Raw genomic sequence first — 19,876 nt, 5'->3', positions numbered from 1 at the left:
AGTTGTTGTAACATAGAAAGCACTAAAGCCAATTGTGCACATCATCTTCCCACAAATGACCATGTGGTCACGACCAGATCAACAATTTCTTTGTTGTGGATTAAGTGGTAAATATTGGTCAGTTTAATTCTCCTATTCTTCAAAATTGTGCCATGAGATCATTTACACCTACCTAAGAGAACACCAAGAGCATCTGCGCAATGTCTTATCGGAAAGGTGATACCTCTGAAAATGTAGCACTTCCCCACTACTGCACTGGAGTGGCAATTTAGATTTTAATGCTTGGCCTTTGGAGTGGGACTTAAACTCGCAAGTTACTTACTCAGAATTGACAATGCTGTTGATAGAGACAGAGCCGATACCAAGGCCTGAATTTTCACGCAGGTAGAGATCCTCTCCCGTTTTACAAAAAATGGTAGTATCCACCAAAATCCAGTAGTACTGTCTCCAAACATGGCATCTGCCATTTTTGTTAGAGAGGGAGGGGGATCATTGGGAAGGTTTCTGATTTCTACATCTGCAGTTAATGGAACCCACTGCACATGTTAAAGTTAACTATATCGGAGTGATCTGATAAAAAGGATGGCCAAACCACAACTTGTGCAGTTTAGATCTGGTGGCAGAAAGCCTAACGCTGCTAGCAACTTTCTTGGTGAGATACGTACCCCTTTTGGATATGGTCATGAGGCATCTTTGCAAAAGGTAAGTGTAAATCTATATCATCATGGTTTTCTGTATTTTTATTATGGCTAGAAATGGAAATGGTACTGCTTTAAAATCAAGGATAGTGGAAAAGATCACTGCACATTTTAAAAGCAAGTTGCCTAACCCTCATTCTAAGTGCTGTTTGGACTGGTGTTTGTTCAAGCAGTGAGGATGTTACTACAGATGAGTTGGATTTAGGAGACATGTATACAGGGAGATTCAGCTGGCGAAAAGTAGTTGATTGGTCTGGTAATAGTGACCAGCTGTTGATCAGAAAGACCTTCTACCAGCAATTGGCTCCCAAGTAGTAGAACAGCTTGTGTGAAAGTTTGGGCAGAAACCATCAGACCTCTGAAAACGAAGGAGGTGTCATTTTCTCTGCAGTATAAAAAAGTAAAAAGAAAGTCATCTTATTTTACCTCCTCAGTTCCTGTGAGCTGTGACTCTTAACCAATAAATCAGAAACTGTAAAAGTGTGAATCAGGCACCCTATACTTTTGCAGGCAAGTGAAAATACCAGGAGATGGAGATTTGAGAAGCCGTAGGTCATAACAAGCTAAAAGGATAATCACAGTGAGATCTGTGGACAGGAACTATTGAACTGCCTTCCCAGTCTTACCCTCCACCCATGACACATTTTTTTGTGTGTCAGTATGTGTGCTGGGGAGCGTTGTGAGGAGGTCAGGGTTTTTAACATGTAGAATTACAGGTCCACGGTTCATAATTATTTATCTGAGCTGGAATCTTTTTTGCAATGAGTAGGAATTCTTGTTAAGTACATACACTTGGTCCATACTTTATTTTAACCTGAGTGTAAAAGACAGTCCTTCCAGCCTGCCCGCCTCTGCATGTGACATCCTCCCAGCTCTTTCCAGAGTCACACAGTTTTACCTGGTTGGGTTTGTGGTGCCTGGAATTGTCCTCATTTTGCAACTCCTGAATCTTGGAGTGAATATTCAGACATTGACCATATCTTGGTTTTTTTAATGCAGTAAACTATTTAGATTGTAAGGATCAATGGCACTGAAATTTAGTCAAATCCTGTTTTTAAAAAAACAGCCATTCTGCAACTCCATCTTTAATTATCAGCAAAAAAAAACTCCTCATGATTAGTGAACAAGGAATTTCAAGTTTAATTCAAATTGAGAGCTCCCTTCTGGATAGTGTAAGAGGTGGAACATGAAGATGATACCTAGCCTTGGATTTTACACTTAATGGTAGCACTCTTATCTCCAAGGCAGACATTTGAGTGCTTAATTTTCATTTAAATGATTTGAAAAGATAATTTGACTGACATTCCAGTGCAGTACTGAAGAGATGTTGTTCTGTCAGAGATTGAAATCGTGCCTGCCTTTTCAAGTATAAAAGATCCCCATTCAATGACAAACAAGTGAATTCACCTAGCAGGTCACTCAACATTAATCTCTTAATCCATGTCAGTAATGGAGATTAGCTAGCTGCTGACAATGTGGTCTGTCCACTGGGGATATGAAATGCAGTCTAGGTGACCGCTTTACATCATGTCCAGAAAATGACCCTGATGCTCCAGTTGTCTAACACTTCAACACACCACTGTGTTCCCATGCCAGGCCTGATGAAGTGCTCCAGCAAGACTCAATGCAAGCTGGAGAACAACATTTCACCTTCCACATAGAGACACGACAGCCTTCAGGACTCAATATTGTGTTTAATAATTTTAGAACATGTTGTTATTGGTAGGACTTCTCTGGCATAACTTGCTGCCACATTGTATTACAACAGCGACTTTGGTTCAAAAAGTACTTCATTGAAAGATGCATGATTTTTGGAACATTTTGTTAATTTTGATACATTTTCCATGTCAGAAGTCACTGAATCCAAATTCTAACACCTCCATTGTGGTGGGTGTTGTTGCTTAGAATAGATAATCAATTCTTCTACCTTGCTCTTAATTATTCTGTTCTACCCACACTGCCAGGAAACTATTTCATCAGTGTCAGCAAATTTCTTTACTTGGATGAATGTATTGCTACCAAATAAATCTATTGTGGAATTGGGAGGCAGCTGTATAACTCACTGAAATGTCCAACTGGAGATGTTAACACAAGAAGTACAAATATATTGATATCAAACAAAAAATACTGTGGTGCTTGACAAGCTTATGTAATAATTCATGAATAACACTGATCAACCACTAGAATGGAAATTGATTCGGTATAGTATATGACACTAATAGGACAGATGCTTTTCACAAATCTAAATATTCCTTTTTGTCTGTGTAGAATTTCAAGTTTGATCACTTTTAACATGTCTTCCTTGATCTGTTATGAACTGTTTGCATGTTAAGTTCACCAGACACAGGGTACATTGCATTTAATTTCAATAAAACCATGACCTATGGAGCAAACAATATCACTCAGTACTCCATTTTATGGTAATCTCCGCGCTCCCAATATCCCTTTCCTAAACATCATGAGTGTCATTCAAAATAGACTGGTTTTCTTTCAGGAGATTATAATCTAACAATAACTTTTGAATAACACTCAGAAATTGAAGGAAAAATATATCTTTACTCAGTATGATCTCCCTAATTCTTTTAGTTTAGTTTTCTACATACCTCCCTCCCTCCCTGCCATCTCATTCCACCATTTCTGATTCTAAACTTCATTATTTAATATTAAGTTAAGTTTGTCTGTTATAGCAGCTAAAGTGACACTATAGGCTATTTGCTTTGAACATAAGACGATAAAATATAGGAGCAGATATTAGGCCATTTGGCCCATTGAGACTGTTTCTCAAACCCATTCTCCCTATAACTTTTGATCCCCTTGACAATCTAGAACCTAGCTGTCTCTGTCTTACATTCACCTGGCCTCCATGGCCTTCTGTGGCAGTGAACTCCATTGATTCACCACTCTCTGGCTGAAGAATTTTCTCCTCGTCTCTGTTCTAAAGCATCTTCCCTTTATTCTAAGACCCCTTTCCTTTACTCTCAGGTCCCAATCTCTCCTGCTAATGGAAGCATCTTCCCAGTGTCAATTCTATCTAGGCCATTCAGTATTCCATTAGATTCCCCTCGTGCTTCTAAACTCCATTGAGTATAGACCCAGAGTCCCCAAACGTCCCTCACACGTTAAGCCTTTCATTTCTGGAATCATTCTAGTGAACCTCCTCTGGGCCTGCTCCAGGGCCAGTACATCCTTTCTGAGGTATGGGGCCCAAAATTGCTTGCAATATTCTAAATGTGGTCTGACCAGAGCCTTACAAAGCCTTGGAAGTACATCCCTGCTTTTATATTCTAGTCCTCTCGAAATAAAGGCCAACATTGTATCTGCCTTCCTAATTACGCTCTCAATCTGCAAATTTACCTTGAGAGAATTCTGAACTAGGACTCTCAAGTCTTTTTGCCCTTCAGATTTCTGAATTTTCTCTCCATTTACTAAATAGTCTATGCCTCTACTCTTCCTACCAAAGTGTGTGATCTCACAGTTTCCCATATTGTATTCCATAAGACATTAGATTGAAATATCAGTGAGGAATGCAGTAGTCATTAAGGCCATCAAGTCTGCTCTATCATTCGTGCCTGATCTGATAAATCTTAACTCTTAACTTTGTGGGTGGCACGGTGGCAGAGTGGTTAGCACTGCTGCCTCACAGCGCCAGAGACCCGGGTTCAATTCCTGACTCAGGCGACTGACTGTGTGGAGTTTGCACATTCTCCCCATGTCTGCATGGGTTTCTTCCCACAGTCCAAAAATGTGCAGGTCAGGTGAATTGGCCATGCTAAATTGCTCGTAGTGTTAGGTAAAGGAGTAAATGTAGGGGAATGGGTGGGTTGCGCTTCGGCGGGTCAGTGTGGACTTGTTGGGCCGAAGGGCCTGTTTCCACACTGTAAGTAATCTAATCTTACCTCCAATTTCTTGCCTTTAAGCTCATTGGGCTGGACAGCTGGTTTGTGATGCAGAGTAATGCCAACAGCGTGGGTTCAATTCCTGGACTAGCTGAGGTTACCATGAAGATCCCGCCCTCTCAACCTCTCCCCTTGCCTGAGGTGTGGTGGTTCCAGCATGTTTCAAGTGAAACCCATCCCACTGGAACAGCTACCTTTAACCCCAGAACTTGTACCATGAGTGGAATCGCCTTCCTCCCACACCATTACTTGAGCCACGCATATAAATCCTTGATGTCATTACCCTCTGACAGTTTGCCTGTGGATAAGGTCGTAAATTTGAGAATTTTACCTCGGAAGCTCTGCTTTTTAAATTTAATCTGAACTGTTCAAATTCTTTCAGCACACCCTTCTTTCCAGATCTCTCAATGTCTTTGCTACCAGTGTGGATGCAATTAGATCGCTCCTCCCCCACTCCAAGTTCCTGCCCCAAGACGAAGTCCTTAACTCTAGCAATGGATAGGCAACCTCATGCTCACAGCTGCAGAAAACATTGCCTATCCTGCTATTGGATTTCCCAAACCCTAACTGTATTCCTATTTCCATACATCCCTATCCAACTTGATTGGCTCCCTGCACTGAGGTGCAGTGGTCACTTCACTCACTTTCTCTGCAGTTCTCATTTTCATCCACACAGCTTGCAAGAACCTTGTATCTGTTTGGCAGTTGCAAAACCTCATTCTTGAGTCCCTATAACCTTATCTGCAGTCTCACTCTCCTGATTATAGATCAAATTTGAATTTCTTAATCTGAGGGTTGGGATTGACCTCGAGCAAAGTGTTCAAGTAATTTTCTCAGCTCCTAATCCCTCTATACTTTCGTCTAGAGTTTGTCCAATGATCAGTAGCAGAGGATACACAACTGTAGAGGCTTCTGTGGAGAGTCACTGTTCTTAATTAACAAGATGGTTTATCGCATGATAGCAATAAGTGCAGCTGCATTATAAGTCAGGTAGTTACTAGGAATCCAAGTGACTGAACAGAATACACATGTTCCCCACAAAGGCTAGTGTAGAACTCACAGTCTTCACCATCTGGCTATGAGTGAGACATCCTCAGAGAGGTGGAACGCAATATAATAAAAACACAAAATACCCCCGAAGCATTTCTCAATTGTGAAATACTATATGCAATGCGTATATGACAACTACATGGCATTTACCACGACTCCATTTCCATCCAGGTTTTTGATTTCACAAGGCCAGGCAATCTGGGTACTTCACAATTTTCCCAGAATGCACTCTCCAGCAGTGCAAGAATAATACATCATTCACTTGAGGACTGTTGACCTTGGTTCTAATTCATGGGTCATTTCTCCATCAGAGAAACTTTTATCTCTTGACTATTCTTCGGGGAGAGGATATTCATTTCAAACATTTTTGGGCCATTACCTTATCCAGAGACTGTGCAGGACATTGGTTAGGGCACTTTTAGAATACTGCATTCAATTCTTGTCTCCCTGCTATAGGAAAGATGTTGTTAAATTTGAAAGGGTGCAGTAAAGATTTAGAAGGATGTTGCTGGGGCTGAAGGGTTTGAGCTGTTAAGATACGCTGAGTAGGCTGGGGCTTTTTTCCCTGGATGAAGGGTGACTTATAGAGATTTATAAAATCATAAGGTGCATGGATAAGGTAAATAGCCAAGGTCTTTTTCCCAAGGTGGGAGAGTCCAAAACAAGAGGGCATAGGTTTAGAATGAGAGGGGAAAGACATAAAAGGGCGTAAGGGGCAATTTCTTCACATAGATGGGGCGGCATGGAGGCTCAGTGGTTAGCACTGCTGCCTCACAGCACCAGACACCCGGGTTCGATTCCAGCCTCGGGTGATTGATTGTCTGTGTGGAGTTTGCACATTCTCCCAGTGTCTGCGTGGATTTCCTCCAGGTGCTCAAGTTTCCTCCCACAGCCCAAAGATGTGCAGGTCAGGTGAATTGGCCATGCTAAATTGCCCATAGTGTTAGGTGCATTAGTCAGAGGGAAATGGGTCTGGGTGGGATGCTCTTCGGAGGGTCAGTGTGGACGAAGGGCCTGTTTCCACACTGTAGGGAATCTAAAATTTAAATAGAAGTTGGTGCATAGAAGGTGTATGGAATAAGCTGCCATAGGAAGTGGTAAAGGCTGGTACAGTTGCAAGATTTAAAAGGTATCTGAATAGGTTAATGAATAGGAAGGGTTTAGAGGGATATGGGCCAAATGCTGGCAGATGGGAATAGATTAATTTAAGATGTCTGGTCAGCAGGGATGAGTTGGACTGAAGGGTCTGTAGCTGTGCTGTCCATGTCTATGACTCTGTAGGATCTTTAACCTCCTGAAGTATTTTTGCTAGGAGTTCTTCCCTGAAACTCTGGCATTTGCTCCAAAACAGCATCTGGAGAACTTTATAATTGTGCAAACATCCGTTAAACAACTGTGTTGAAACAAATACTGTCTTCCTTGTAGTAGCCTAGATTTCTGAACCAAACAATATCATTCTGACTTGAAGAGGCATTCTCTTTTTTTTCAACATGCTGGATGGTTAAACCAAGCAGTCTCACTTTCTTGTTTATGTCCTGAATTTGTTGTTGGTCTGGTATAATTTATTCAAATTGCAGCTTACCTCACTCAAGTTATTCATCAGACTGCATATCATCTTTTGCCCTCTATGATTATTTGACTGGCAAAGAAGGCATTTCAGTCAATCAGTCATGTTACTAAAAGATTGTTGCTCACCTAGTTCTTTCTTTGTCACTGGAATTGACTGTTCTGTTTGAGACAAGGAATTGAACTTTTCCACCAGTCCTGTCAAGTCTCTGACTTCCTCTGTTGATAAAATGAAGAAGTTGTCTTATGTCATTGAAATAATATCACTGAATTCTTTCTTCTGCCTGGGTTCTACTATAAGTATAGGAAGCCCAATGAAATCTTTTGCTGGTTGGCCAACTATGTTTGTTCCTGGATTAGTATTTGAATAACTGTTTGTTTCTGGATCAGTTAGTCCCTGGGAGATTGACCAATTTCCTCCAGCTCTTCTGAAGTATCATAGAATCCATATAATGTGGAAGCAGGCCATTCAGCCCATCGAGTCTATGCTGACCCTCTGAAGAGCATCCCACCAAGACCCACACCCCATCCTATAACCCTACATTTCCCATGGCTAATCCATCTAGCCTGCACATCCCTCTACACTGTGGGTAATTTAGCATGGCCAATCCACATAACTTGTACATCTTTGGACTGTGGGAGGAAATCCATGCAGGCACAGGGAGAAACATGCACACTCCACACAGCCACCTAAGGGTGGAATCAAACCCAGGTCCCTGGTACTGTGAGGCAGCAGTGTTAACCACCACCATTTAGGAAGTGAAGAATTCTTTGATTTAATGGCCCACTATGCCAATTAGCATCTGGGAAGTTGCTGAAAAATCTGAGTAATCGGTGTTGATTGCATTTGATATTTGATATGTGGTGATAATCATGCAGCACTGTTCCAAAAACCATCACAAAGTATATAAAATGTAAGTATAGACCATCAAGGTGACCAATTTGTCTCACTAACTGCTATCCAGGGAAAAAGCACTTGGCTTTCTCAAATGCCAGAGAAAAGAAAGGATCACTGATCTTCTACTGTGTGATTTAAACTATACATCATTTAAAAACCCAAATACACATACTTACTCACTAATAAGACACATAAAAGACAGACGTATTACATACACATTATGACTGGAAAGACTATCAGCATGGAACGGAATTCTGAAGATCAAAAGTTCAAACCACAATAAGTTTAAAATATACTGAGATTGGATTCCCTACAGTGTGGAAACAGGCCCTTCGGCCCAACAAGTCCACACCAATCCTCCGAAGAGTAACCCACCCACATCCATTTTCCCCTGACTAATGCATCTAACACTATGGGCAATTTAGCATGGCCAATTCACCTGACCTGCACATCTTTGGACTGTGGGAGGAAACCAGAGCACGCGGAGGAAACCCATGCAGACATGGGGAGAATGTGCAAACTTCATGTTCCAAGGCTGGAATTGAACCTGGATCCCTGGTGCTGTGAGGCAGCAGGGCTAACCACTGAGCCACCATGCCCCCTTGGCATCCCCCCCACCCCCCCCCCCCCAACCCCCGCCCCGATTATCTCCGTTCCTTTAATTTTCAGCAATTATACATGCTGTTTTCTATAAAGTGATGGCCATTCTTTGATTCGAAAGGTGATCCAGTGGACCTATGTTTTGTCTTGTTAGAATTCTTCCTTTTAAACATTTTGGCTTGGTTGTCTTTTCACCCACATGGAGAGAGATGTCTTATTGTCGTAGGCTCTTGATGTCTCTGGTTGCACTGCATTAATAAATCTGTGGTAAACTGTTTTTCGATCAATCTAAGGTCTGTTGTCAGGTATACTTTGTTTAATATCCAAAATTCCTGGTGCCACTCTGACTCAATGTATCAACCTCACTGCTGCAACAAGAACATTGTCTTATGCTGCTAAAACTGGGCACTACTTGAATTTTTCAAAATTCTCTTGGTATCTTAACTGCAGAGAAGTGTTCAACGCCACTTCAGTTTGTAGCTCAAATCAGAAAAATCATAGTAAAATATATTACTATTTGTTCAAAACTATGGAATCTTGTAGCTTTATTGTCTTACTAAGTACTCTGGATCTCTCATTTTATCTCCTTTCAAAATAAAATGTACTTGTCCTTAGCAGGACATTTATGTACATTTGGCAGTCTTTAGATTGCACTAGCTTCAGTGGTTAGCCATTACAATACCTGCCCCCATACAGTACTCTGGGCCTCTGGAATATTAGTCAATGAGGACACCATCATCAAGCCAAATATTCAGCCTACAAAAAAAAGTTATGCATTCTGGATTTATGTTTCCCATTGTTTACCATATTTCAACAGTTTTAGCTTCTGAATCTGTTTCGCTTGCTGTGTTGTTGCAATATACTGTAACATTTTGAATTTAGCAATGTGATGTTAGTATCATCTAAATTATGTCTATGTTAACCTCTCGGTTGGGTGACTATATGTATGAAAATGAACAGTATTTTGAATCAATATCTATAAGGTATCAATAACAAGGTCTCATTTATTAATACATGCATTTCTGACACACCTAATTTTGTTTCTCCAAAGATTGGTACTGAGGAGTCGTCATTTTCTCCAACTCGAAATGGATCACAGAAGCCATTGAAACCAGCATTAAAACGAGTTCCAAGCAGTTCTCATGATATTGCATCAGGAACAGGTAAGCATAAAACATGGCACGCAGTGAGTAGAAACGAAGAAGTTCTCAGCGAACATTCTGTTTCCATAGAAACTGTTCCTTAGCTTTTTAGCACTTCAGGAAAAATCCAAAGGTCTGCTCTTTCGGGTGGTGTATACCTACAGTAACACAAACTGCTATGCTCTACATCATGTGGGAAATTATGCAAAAATATTCATTACACTGGTGTACACCAGTTAACTAGGTCGCATTCAAAAATTTGACGTTGAGTTCAATAATGTCATATTCAACCTGGAAGACATTTTCAGTGAGCTTAACTCTGCTTAAAATATTTAACCTGTTTTTGGCCATTTTGAAAGCCACTGCTCGAACATCTATGCAGAATAAGACTATATGTTAAAAGAATTAAATCTATGCATACTTCTGTTCGACACTGTCTATTAGAACTCCTGGGTGCACAATTTTAAAAGAAACTGCTTAAACAAAGTGTGTTGAGGTACAATTCACATTCTACATCTAGTTTAAGGCACTGGAACATGGTTGAAAGACAGCATGACAAGTTTTTACTTTAAATGTGGACGTAGGAGTGGAAATCCTGAAATATGATTAGAATCCATTACTTTAAAATCTTAAAATTCTGAGGAAGGGTCACTTGATCCGAAACATTAACTTTGACTACTCTCTACAGGGGCTACCAGACCTACTGAGCTTTCCCAGCAGCTTCTGTTTTTGTTTTGGATTTACAGCATCCACAGTTCTTTCAGTTTTTGCTTTAAAATCTTGACTGATGACTGTATGGCTAGTTCACACCCTCGAAACCTGCTTTGACTGAAGACTGCAAAGGGATATACCAAGCTGCACTTATATGGTGCCATTAGCATAGTAAAACATGGTTCATAGGAGCTTTATGAGACAAAATGTAGTACTCCAGCAAGTAAAGAATATTTGATGAGAAGATGAAAATCTTGGTCAGGGAGAATGGTTTTAAAGGAGAACAGAGATGGAAAGAATCTGCGAGATTTAGGGAAGAAATTTCATAACAAAAAGGTTCAGGCATCTGTTCAGAAAAGGATTACAAGGAATTTGCCAGGTTTGGAGGGTTTGAGCTGTAGGGAGAAGCTGACTAGATTGGGACTATTTTTCTCTGAGGGGTGACTTTACAGAGATTTACAAAATCATGAAGGGCTTGAATAGGATATGTAGCCATTTCACCAGGGTGGGGCTGTCCAAAACTAGAGGGCATAGGTTTAAGGTGAGAGGGGAAGAATTTAAAAGGGGCAACTTTTTCACACAAAGGGGTACAGGTATGGAATGAGTTGCCAGAGGAAGTGATGGAGACTGCTCCAATTACAACATTTAAAAGCACCTGGATAGGCATATGAATAGAGCTGAAAATGTGTTGCTGGAAAAGCGCAGCGGGTCAGGCAGCATCCAAGGAGCAGGAGAATCGAGGCTTCCTGAAGAAGGGCTCATTATCGAAACATCGATTCTCCTGCTCCTTGGATGCTGCCTGACCTGCTGCGCTTTTCCACCAACACATTTTCAGCTCTGATCTCCAGCATCTGCAGTCCTCACTTTCTCCTAGGCATATGAATAGGAAGGATTTAGAGGGATATGGACCAAATGTTGGCAAGTGGGACTAGAGTTATTTAGGATATCTGGTCGGCATGGACAAGTTGGACCAAAGGTTCTGTTTCCTTGCTGTTAATTTCTGTGACTCTATCTTCAGACACAGGTAACATGTGGCATACTTAAAATTAGGATGCTCAGTAATTGAACAGCAATGAAGATGCATATGTATCTCGGAGGGTTTAGTGTTGTAGACAATTAAAGATAGGGAGGGGTGAAACCATATAAGATTTGAAAAAAAGGATGGGAAATGTAAATTGGAGTTGTTACCTAACTTGGGGCCAGTGTAGTCAGCTGATGGACTGTGAGGGTTGTAGGGGAAGAATTAGATCAGGAGCAGCAATGTTTTGATAATGTCAAGTTTTCAGGTGGAAGATTATGGGAAGCTGCTTTGGAAAGAATTGGAACTGTTGAGGCCAGAGTTAACAAAAAAAAAATAGAGGAAGGTTTCAACAGTAATGGGCTGAGGCAAGTGTGGGAAAAATGACTTTTGCGAAGTGGAAGTAGACAGGTTAAACAATAGTGAAGATACAGAATTAGTAACTCAGCTCAGACTCAAATAGAAGTTTGAAATTGCAAATCGTTTAGTTCAGCTTCAGATAGTAGGCATGGAGGTGTATGAAATCCTGGAATTTCTAAGGAATGCTGTTCCACAGTTTGATAACTGTCTGTCTCTCTTTATTGATTTATGTTTGCAGACACCATTTCTGCCCAAGTCAATCACCTCAGATATTGCTTGCTTTCCAAGTCTTCAATATTAAATAGCTACAACAGATCTCCACTAAGTCTCTGTTTGCAGTGACAAATCCAGGGGCATTGTCTAACTTCAACATAAGCAGATATTTCTGCAAATATTCAATAGATCAGGCAGCATTGATCCTCACCTTACTTATGAAGGTACCTGAGGAAGCAGAGAAGATGAAATAGGTGTTAGAGTGACTCAAGTGACCTGCAGAGGTTGGAGAATGAAATTATGTTAGGTTATGAAATTATAAGGTGGTAGAAATGGCAGGAAAATGATCTGTTGAATGCAAATACAGAGGCTGGCGGGATGGAAAGTGAGCACAGTGGAGACCATAGCATAGATTAAAGGATGGGGTGCGCCTAAAACTTATGTGAAGAAAAAATGGAAATGGGACAAATGTGGTTGAAGGTCATGTCCAGCAGTTTAGCAGGGGATCTTTAACTTCGGGATAAAGTGAGATATTTCAGAAGTTGTTACGTGGAAACTGGTATTGTCAAGGAGATAGACTGCCTTGTATACATGAATGGAGTCTTTACATGAGGCAATGCAGGAAGAATTGTACTACCGTTATCAGCGTTGATGGACTTGTACCAGGTATTAACTTCCATTCTCAGAGATGTAGAGAGAAAAGTGCACGGGATAAAAAGAGACGTTAAAAAAAAACAAATAAATGTAAGATGTGAGTGAAAATTTGAAGAATAATTAAATTCAGAGCCAAAGTCAAACAAAATGTTTCTGTGCTGTACGACTCTATGACTCTAAAAAATGCTGTTAATTTAAATGAAGGGAAAGATTATCCAATGCATCTCTTTACATCAGCTGTTATAAGCTCTGAATGTTCCACATGCATGTTGGCTCAAATTTCACTCTTCCATTTCAGATCCGTTAGTAATCACCAGTATCTCCATGGTACTGAACGTTCTTTTAACTGCGTAATAAAATTCACCTTCTCTTCTCTGCATTGCCATATGCTTACTTGGGACTTTTATTTCCTGCATCATCAATTCACTCACAGCATGATTGTCTATCTTCATAGCTCAATGATCTCATGCCAAAGGGCTCATCATTGCTGCCCTTCTATTACCTTTTCCAGAATCACATTAGGAAACAAAACTTAATAATGTAGGATCAGAAGGGGCTACTTATAATAGGCAATGCATGATTGGGCATGGATGGTTTGTTATATAAAGTCATATTACGATTACCAAATCAGAATTTCTTCTGGTACCACTTTTATTTGCAACTGCAATATCACTAACATATTGAAGAAAACAAGTCGGATAATATAATTGCTCAAATTAAATTTTGTTAATGTTAGTTTTCCAGCCACAGAATGCTTTGCTGTAATGTCAAATTTGGGACTTTAACAAATGTAACATCAAATTTTATCAGTTGATTTTTCTGCTTTGTAATACCTAATGTAAATGTAGCTCTTATTCTGCACAACCTTTCAAACAAAATTTAATAAATTTTCAGATGATTTGCTGTTCAATCAAATCATAATATTGCAGCTGTACAGGCAGCTATAACATTTTAGGTGACTGCCAGATGATTCTGTAATGTGTTTAGAGAGATAATTTAAATGTCAAATTGTTTAAAAGGTAATACAGTGAAATGCACTTCTATGCAAATCTGAAATGTTAACGCATCCCAGCTGAAAACATATCAAAGTCTTAATTTTCCCCTGTTTATTGGCACAGGGCTTAGTTTGTCAATACATATATATCCCCAAATAACTCTCTCAATAGCATTAAAATAAGTCTTCCCATTATAATGACGTCTGAATTAGGTTTTTAAAATGTTTATTTAAGTTATAGGATGTGAGCTCTGCTAGCAAAGTCAGTGCTCATTGTTTATCCCTCAGAAGGAAGCAGTGAATTGCTGTAGTCCATATGATGAAGATACTGCTATAATGCTGTTAATAATGTAAAAAGATGATATATTTTCAATTAGAATATGATTTGAAGGGACGCTTGCAAGTGATAGTGTTCTCTAGTGCCTTGTGCATTTATCCTTCTCAAGGGTGGAAATTTCAACTGTGGGAGGTGTTATCAAGCTTTGGTGAGTTGCTGCAGTGTGCTTTGCAGATGGCACACATTGCAGCCATTGTGCATCACTGACAGCGGGTTCACAAGTTTCAAATTGTGGGACCAATCAAGTTTTGACCTAGATGATAGTGAGATTCATGAGTGTTACTGGCAGGGAGTATTTATCAGGATCTTGACACCCATACTCTTGAATCCTATTGTGGATCAAGATAAAACAAATGATTTCATGGTGCAACAGAGAGCAATATGATCAGCCAGTGAACATGATCCCAATTACCAGAATGCTGAGTGATGAGAAAAAACTTGAGTTTTTCAGTTTTGAAATGAGTGATTAAGAGAAGAACATGAATGTAAATAAGACAGCTTGAGAAAACTATGATGTTCTGGCCAGTTGAACTATTACAACAGACAAGGGAGCAAAATTCAAGCCAGAGACATATAAACTTTAGACAAATGTCAAGAATGTCTTAATACTTACAACGTACTTAAGAATAGAGAGAGAACAAACTCTGGAACAAGCTAAGAAATAACTGGATTGAATGCTCAAAATATTTAAAGAGGGAAAAGTAGATATTTGAAATATCGGTAAGTTGAGGTCTATGAGAAGCTGGCATGATATAGAAGAGTTGAGGCGTGGTGCAGAGCAGTCATCATCGTGGATGGTGGGGCAGGGTTAAACAACTGAATGGCTGACTCCTGCTCGATTTCTAATGTTGCTGTGTACTCCTGTTCTCTGATTAGGTTAGGCTCTTTTGGCTGAAAAGCTCATTAATGTACTGAACATATTTTTTTCATCCTAATCAAGCTTACCACTCCTTCCAAAGAATGCATCAAATTTGCAGTAATACTTTGCCATTCTTTGCTCTGTCCCCTCTTTTATGAAGATCCAATTACAACCTATCACTAAATTTCAATAGGCTTGTTCTTCTCTTGGAGGGCTCTTGAAAGTTTGGCTTCAGCTCCTACCTGCTCCAGAGATGTCAAAACATACCTGAGCAGATTGCTTTGAAGTATCTGTATTCCTACATTGGAAAACTTACCTTGTTCCCTTTTTAAACAATATACAGACCTAACATTTTCTCCTCTGTTTCAAAAAAAAATTAATGTGTACATAATAACTATGTACACAATGGAGATCCCTTTGGTGGTTTCTTAAAGCTAACTGTCTTCCCCGACAATTGAGATTCTCTTCCAATAATTCAACTTAATTTCCTTTCTTATTTTCAGGGCTCCTCCACTTACATTTAACTCATTGTTTTTCTGAGTGATACAATTCTAGATCCTTTATTAGATCTTGGGGCTGTTAAAAGGATGAGACCACTATGCACACCTCTTACATTTAATAATGCTAGTTGCCTGTTAAGCAGATTAGTATTTTTCTCTTAAGGGAACTGTGCTACACTGCTTTGTAGTTTTAGCTTGCTTTTGAAATCTGAATCAAATGCTTGTATTGTTTGCATCAAGCCATCAAATACAGCAAAAAGTGAATGGACTAGGCAAGGTTTGATCTAACTTGTTAAGCTGCATGAGAGCACAATAGCTGAACATATCAGTGCAGCAATTAAAAAATTGATTTAATCTTTACATTGTTATGCAGAAATACCTCTTCCTTCCATGCTGCAGTGCACCATCATCTTGCTTGAAATGATTTCCTGAACCTATTGCCTTATGCTCTGCATTATTTTTGCAGCAAGTTAGGCCATGAGTCCAATAGTCAGGGTCTCCATACCTCTCCTGTACAAAACTTAACTACCACATTCCTCTCCCCACCCAGCAGACCTAGCCAAGCTTTCTACCCAGCAATCTTCCTTTGGAACTAACTTCATGTAGAGGATGGAAAGAAGGCATACATATTTTCTCCCCCATTTTGATAGTTTTATTGTTACATTACTTCATATCATTCAAGTTTATTACGTCAAAGTCTAGTTCAAGTTCACATTTAGCAGTTTGTGGCCATCATTCCTTAGAACAGTGGTCCAAATAATACAGAAACAAGCCAATGGCATTGATTTAAATCCAGATGGGAAGATTTCCTTTGTGTATGATGTATGATAAAGTTATAAATATATTCCTTACATTTAGGATTATGACTGCACTTTGCCTAAGTCCATTTGTCTTTGTTCTTTTCTTAACATGTGCATTTGGAATGTAGAGCATCTAAAACTGAAAAGGTTTTCTGTTTTCCCTCTTAATGTTTATTACACATGGTTAATACTTGAATGAATGACTGATGATTTATTGTTACTTGTACTGGATAATGAACAACACAGTAAAATACAATGAAAAGCTTCAACTATTGCCACAATTCGGTGCCATTTTGAATAGTTTAAGAATACAAAGGACAGAAAGATAGAGCTGAAAGTGAGTCAGTCTTTGTTCTGCTGCCTCCGCCCTGTGCAGGCTAACCAACAACACATGCACTTCAGCCTCTTCGCTGTGACACTGGACACACCTACATCGGAGTAACCACTCTTCAAGTGTATTCTCTTCATCACTGGGCCCACCTCACCAAAATTGGGTCCCATGTTGGACCCACACTCGCCTCGCTGATAACGAGGAGTCCCCACCCCAAGCCCACTGCAGCCAGGAGTCTACGGCTCCACTGCTACTGCCTTGTGGATGCCTGGAATCCCCTTCTAGACATACCACAACTGGGAGTCCCTTGCTCTGCTGCCAGGCCAGGCTAAGTCACCATCTCACCAAGAATCCTTTTCTGGCCACATTCCTCCATGGTGTCATCTCTGCCACCACTGCCAAGAAGAAGATAAAGAAAAAGAAAACACAAAAAGGCTAAGGAAAGAAAAGAGGAAGTAGCGGATCTGGAGTAATGGACCCAAACTACTGCCTACATTGCTGCTGCCACCATCTTGGAACTTCATCCTTAAACCAGTGCTCACACCTTCTAATAATGCAAGTAAAATTTGTTTTGCTTCATCTCACTCTGCAAAGATAATTATTATCACTTTTTGTGAGCTCTTTACTCTGTCCTTAAGGCTTTGCACTCTTAACTGTCTAAGAAACCAGACCGCAAATCTATTCTTTTGCCTGGTACATGACACCATTAGACTGCTTTTGCAAATACAGATCTGCAATCAATTTGATATCTTTCTCATGAATAACCTCCATCAAAGTTCAGCCGTGCATCTTGTAATCATAGTTAATTTGATTTGTATCTGCGTACACGACATTCATTTATTTGCATTAAACAGCATTAGCTCAACAGCTGAGGCTCTCCAGATCCCTTTGAATCATCATGCATTTTGACATCCCATGCCAACAATGAACTTTAAAATTGTGCTTTTGCTCCATCATCGTAGCGAGATCATTTAGTTAGCCCAGTCATTTGAAAAGAAGCACATTAATAAATGTCAATTAAAAATCAATATTCCCTTTTGTACTTTGAGGATACCTTTTTTACTTGGTGAATGCTTACAACATTTTTCATTTCAGGATAAGACTAACATACAAAGCCACCTAGTACTGAAGTGCTAAGTGTGTATGGCTGCAGTAGTTCAGATGGAAGGTGGTTGAATTGAAGCATTAACTGTCTTCCTCTCTTCATCGAAGCTCCCAGACTTGCTGAATATTTCCAGCATTTTCTGTGTTTATGCCTGTACAAATTTTTTGTTAAATTGGTTTTAGCATTCATTGAAAGATAAGAGTGAATGATAAAGAAACCTATTAAGATTTAAACCAATATTCTCTATTTAACAATAAAATAAAACTAAAATATTGTCGATACTGGATGTTTGAAATAAAATCAGTAAAGGTTTGAGAAAAGAGCCAAATTTTAATGATTTCTCTAGCTAGTTCTAAAATTATTATATTGTCAAATGAAGTAAATACGATTGCCATAGTCCCAGAGGACAATGGGGTTGCACTCTCTCTCATTAGGGAGTGGTAACTTTGTTGAATTTAACTCAGGATCACCACACTTCAGGCATAGGGTGAGGTCAGAGGCAGGATCTTCATGATGACCTTAGTTGGTGCAGGAATTGAACCCATGCTGTTTGTGTCACTCTGAATTGCAAACCTGCTATCCAGCCAACTGAACAAACCAACTCCCTTTATTGTTAGATAACCATATGTAAACACTTAAAGTTACAAGTCTGTTAGAGCAGCAAGGATAGAATGTACTGTTATTATTTTTAGTTGTTACAATTATTATACTGTTGTAGAAAAGTACAAAACTACTTTTCTGTTACAATAACATCTTAGTAGAGAAAGGAAAAGGGAAAGATCTCCTTTTTTTGTTTTTGTGCTGTTAAGTAGGAAGACAATAAAGGATGAAGATGATATTTGCTTTGCAGTTTAAGATTTTAATTTTCCTTTTTTCAGTGGCTTTCAAAGAAGCTCCACAATAATGTGGTTATCTCAGATGCTGCAAAGTAAGGAAGTACTGCAGGGCAAATTTTCCAATGTGCCATTCACAGTTGGACATGCTGATTCTTATACGTTCTCTGTGATAGTATAGAGCAAGGATGATTCTTTGCCTTGACCTTCATCTAATCCAGCAGCATTACTATTGAAAAACCAGTCAGCCCTAGCAGAAATTTCAATTGCTGTTATCAAATTCTGGGCCACTCCAGTCCAAGAGTCATGCAACATCTGTGGAAAGGTTAATGAAGTTAAGTTCATTTCTTTCACTTATGTTTGAAGACCTAAACTAGCGAGATTATTCAGTCCAGAGTTTGTACTTTACCAATACTTTTTCGATACCTTATCGTCCAGGACACCTGTGTGTGTGCGTGCGTGTGGTTGGTGAAAGAAATGTAGATTGTTCTGTTTTCCGCATGTGTTGGATCCATGCATTGACATTTTAACAAGGAAAGCATTTCTATTTTGGAATGACTTGACAAGGATTGTTGAGATTTCTCTTTCTGGGTCAAAGGATGCAGGTAAAGCAGTATGCTCTGTCAAAAATACACAAGGGAGATAACTGAAATCAGATAGTTTGATATCCGGAGTTACATTTAATGGTTCCTTTTGAATATCTGTGCTTTTAGTGGGAGCAAGAAGAGATGTCAACACTAAAGGGAATCTGATGAGTTACATTCATTCGGTCTCAACTTTGGGTTCTAGATGACCAGGAATGCAGCTTGACTTGTGACCCTTAAGCTTTGTGGGACATAGAAAGTTTCGGAAAACCAAATCAAGCAATTATTATTTAAAAGATTACTGTTAATCTGTTTTTTAATTTGAATCATATCACTTGTCATTTTTTGGTCTTTTTCTATCTGATATGGAATCATCAAATAATATAGCAAGGAAGAACATCATTTTGTCCATCATAGAATCAAAGAGTTATACAGCATGGAAACAAACCCTTCAGTCCAACTACTCCACGCTGACCAGATATCCTAACCTGACCTACTCCCACTTGTCACATATGGCCCACATCCCTGCAAACCCTTCCTATTCATATACCTTTCCAGGTGCCTTTAAATGTTGTAATTGTACACGCCTCCACCACTTCCAAACTGGCAGCTCATTCCAAAAATGTACCACCCTCTGTGTGAAAAAGTTACTCCTCAGGACCCTTTTAAATCTTTCCCACTTGCCTTAAATCACCTTATTTAGCTGCTCCCTGTAGTTCACAACCCC

At 39.5% G+C, this 19,876-nt stretch overlaps 1 protein-coding gene across 1 annotated transcript in view; it reads left to right on the top strand.

The window, feature by feature from the left end:
* LOC132821863 (chloride channel protein 2-like) overlaps positions 1-19,876 on the top strand; it is a 605,050-nt gene that overhangs the window by 526,861 nt on the left and 58,313 nt on the right. The window contains exon 18 of the mRNA XM_060834763.1: positions 9,760-9,871. Coding sequence (XP_060690746.1) covers positions 9,760-9,871 — 112 coding nt within the window. The remainder of the gene's footprint in view (positions 1-9,759; positions 9,872-19,876) is intronic.

This window comes from Hemiscyllium ocellatum, chromosome 13 (assembly GCF_020745735.1).
Source record: "Hemiscyllium ocellatum isolate sHemOce1 chromosome 13, sHemOce1.pat.X.cur, whole genome shotgun sequence".
Taxonomy (NCBI): Eukaryota; Metazoa; Chordata; class Chondrichthyes; order Orectolobiformes; family Hemiscylliidae; genus Hemiscyllium; species Hemiscyllium ocellatum.
Note: the sequence above shows the minus strand (reverse complement) of the source record. Positions and strands in the feature narration are given on the sequence as shown.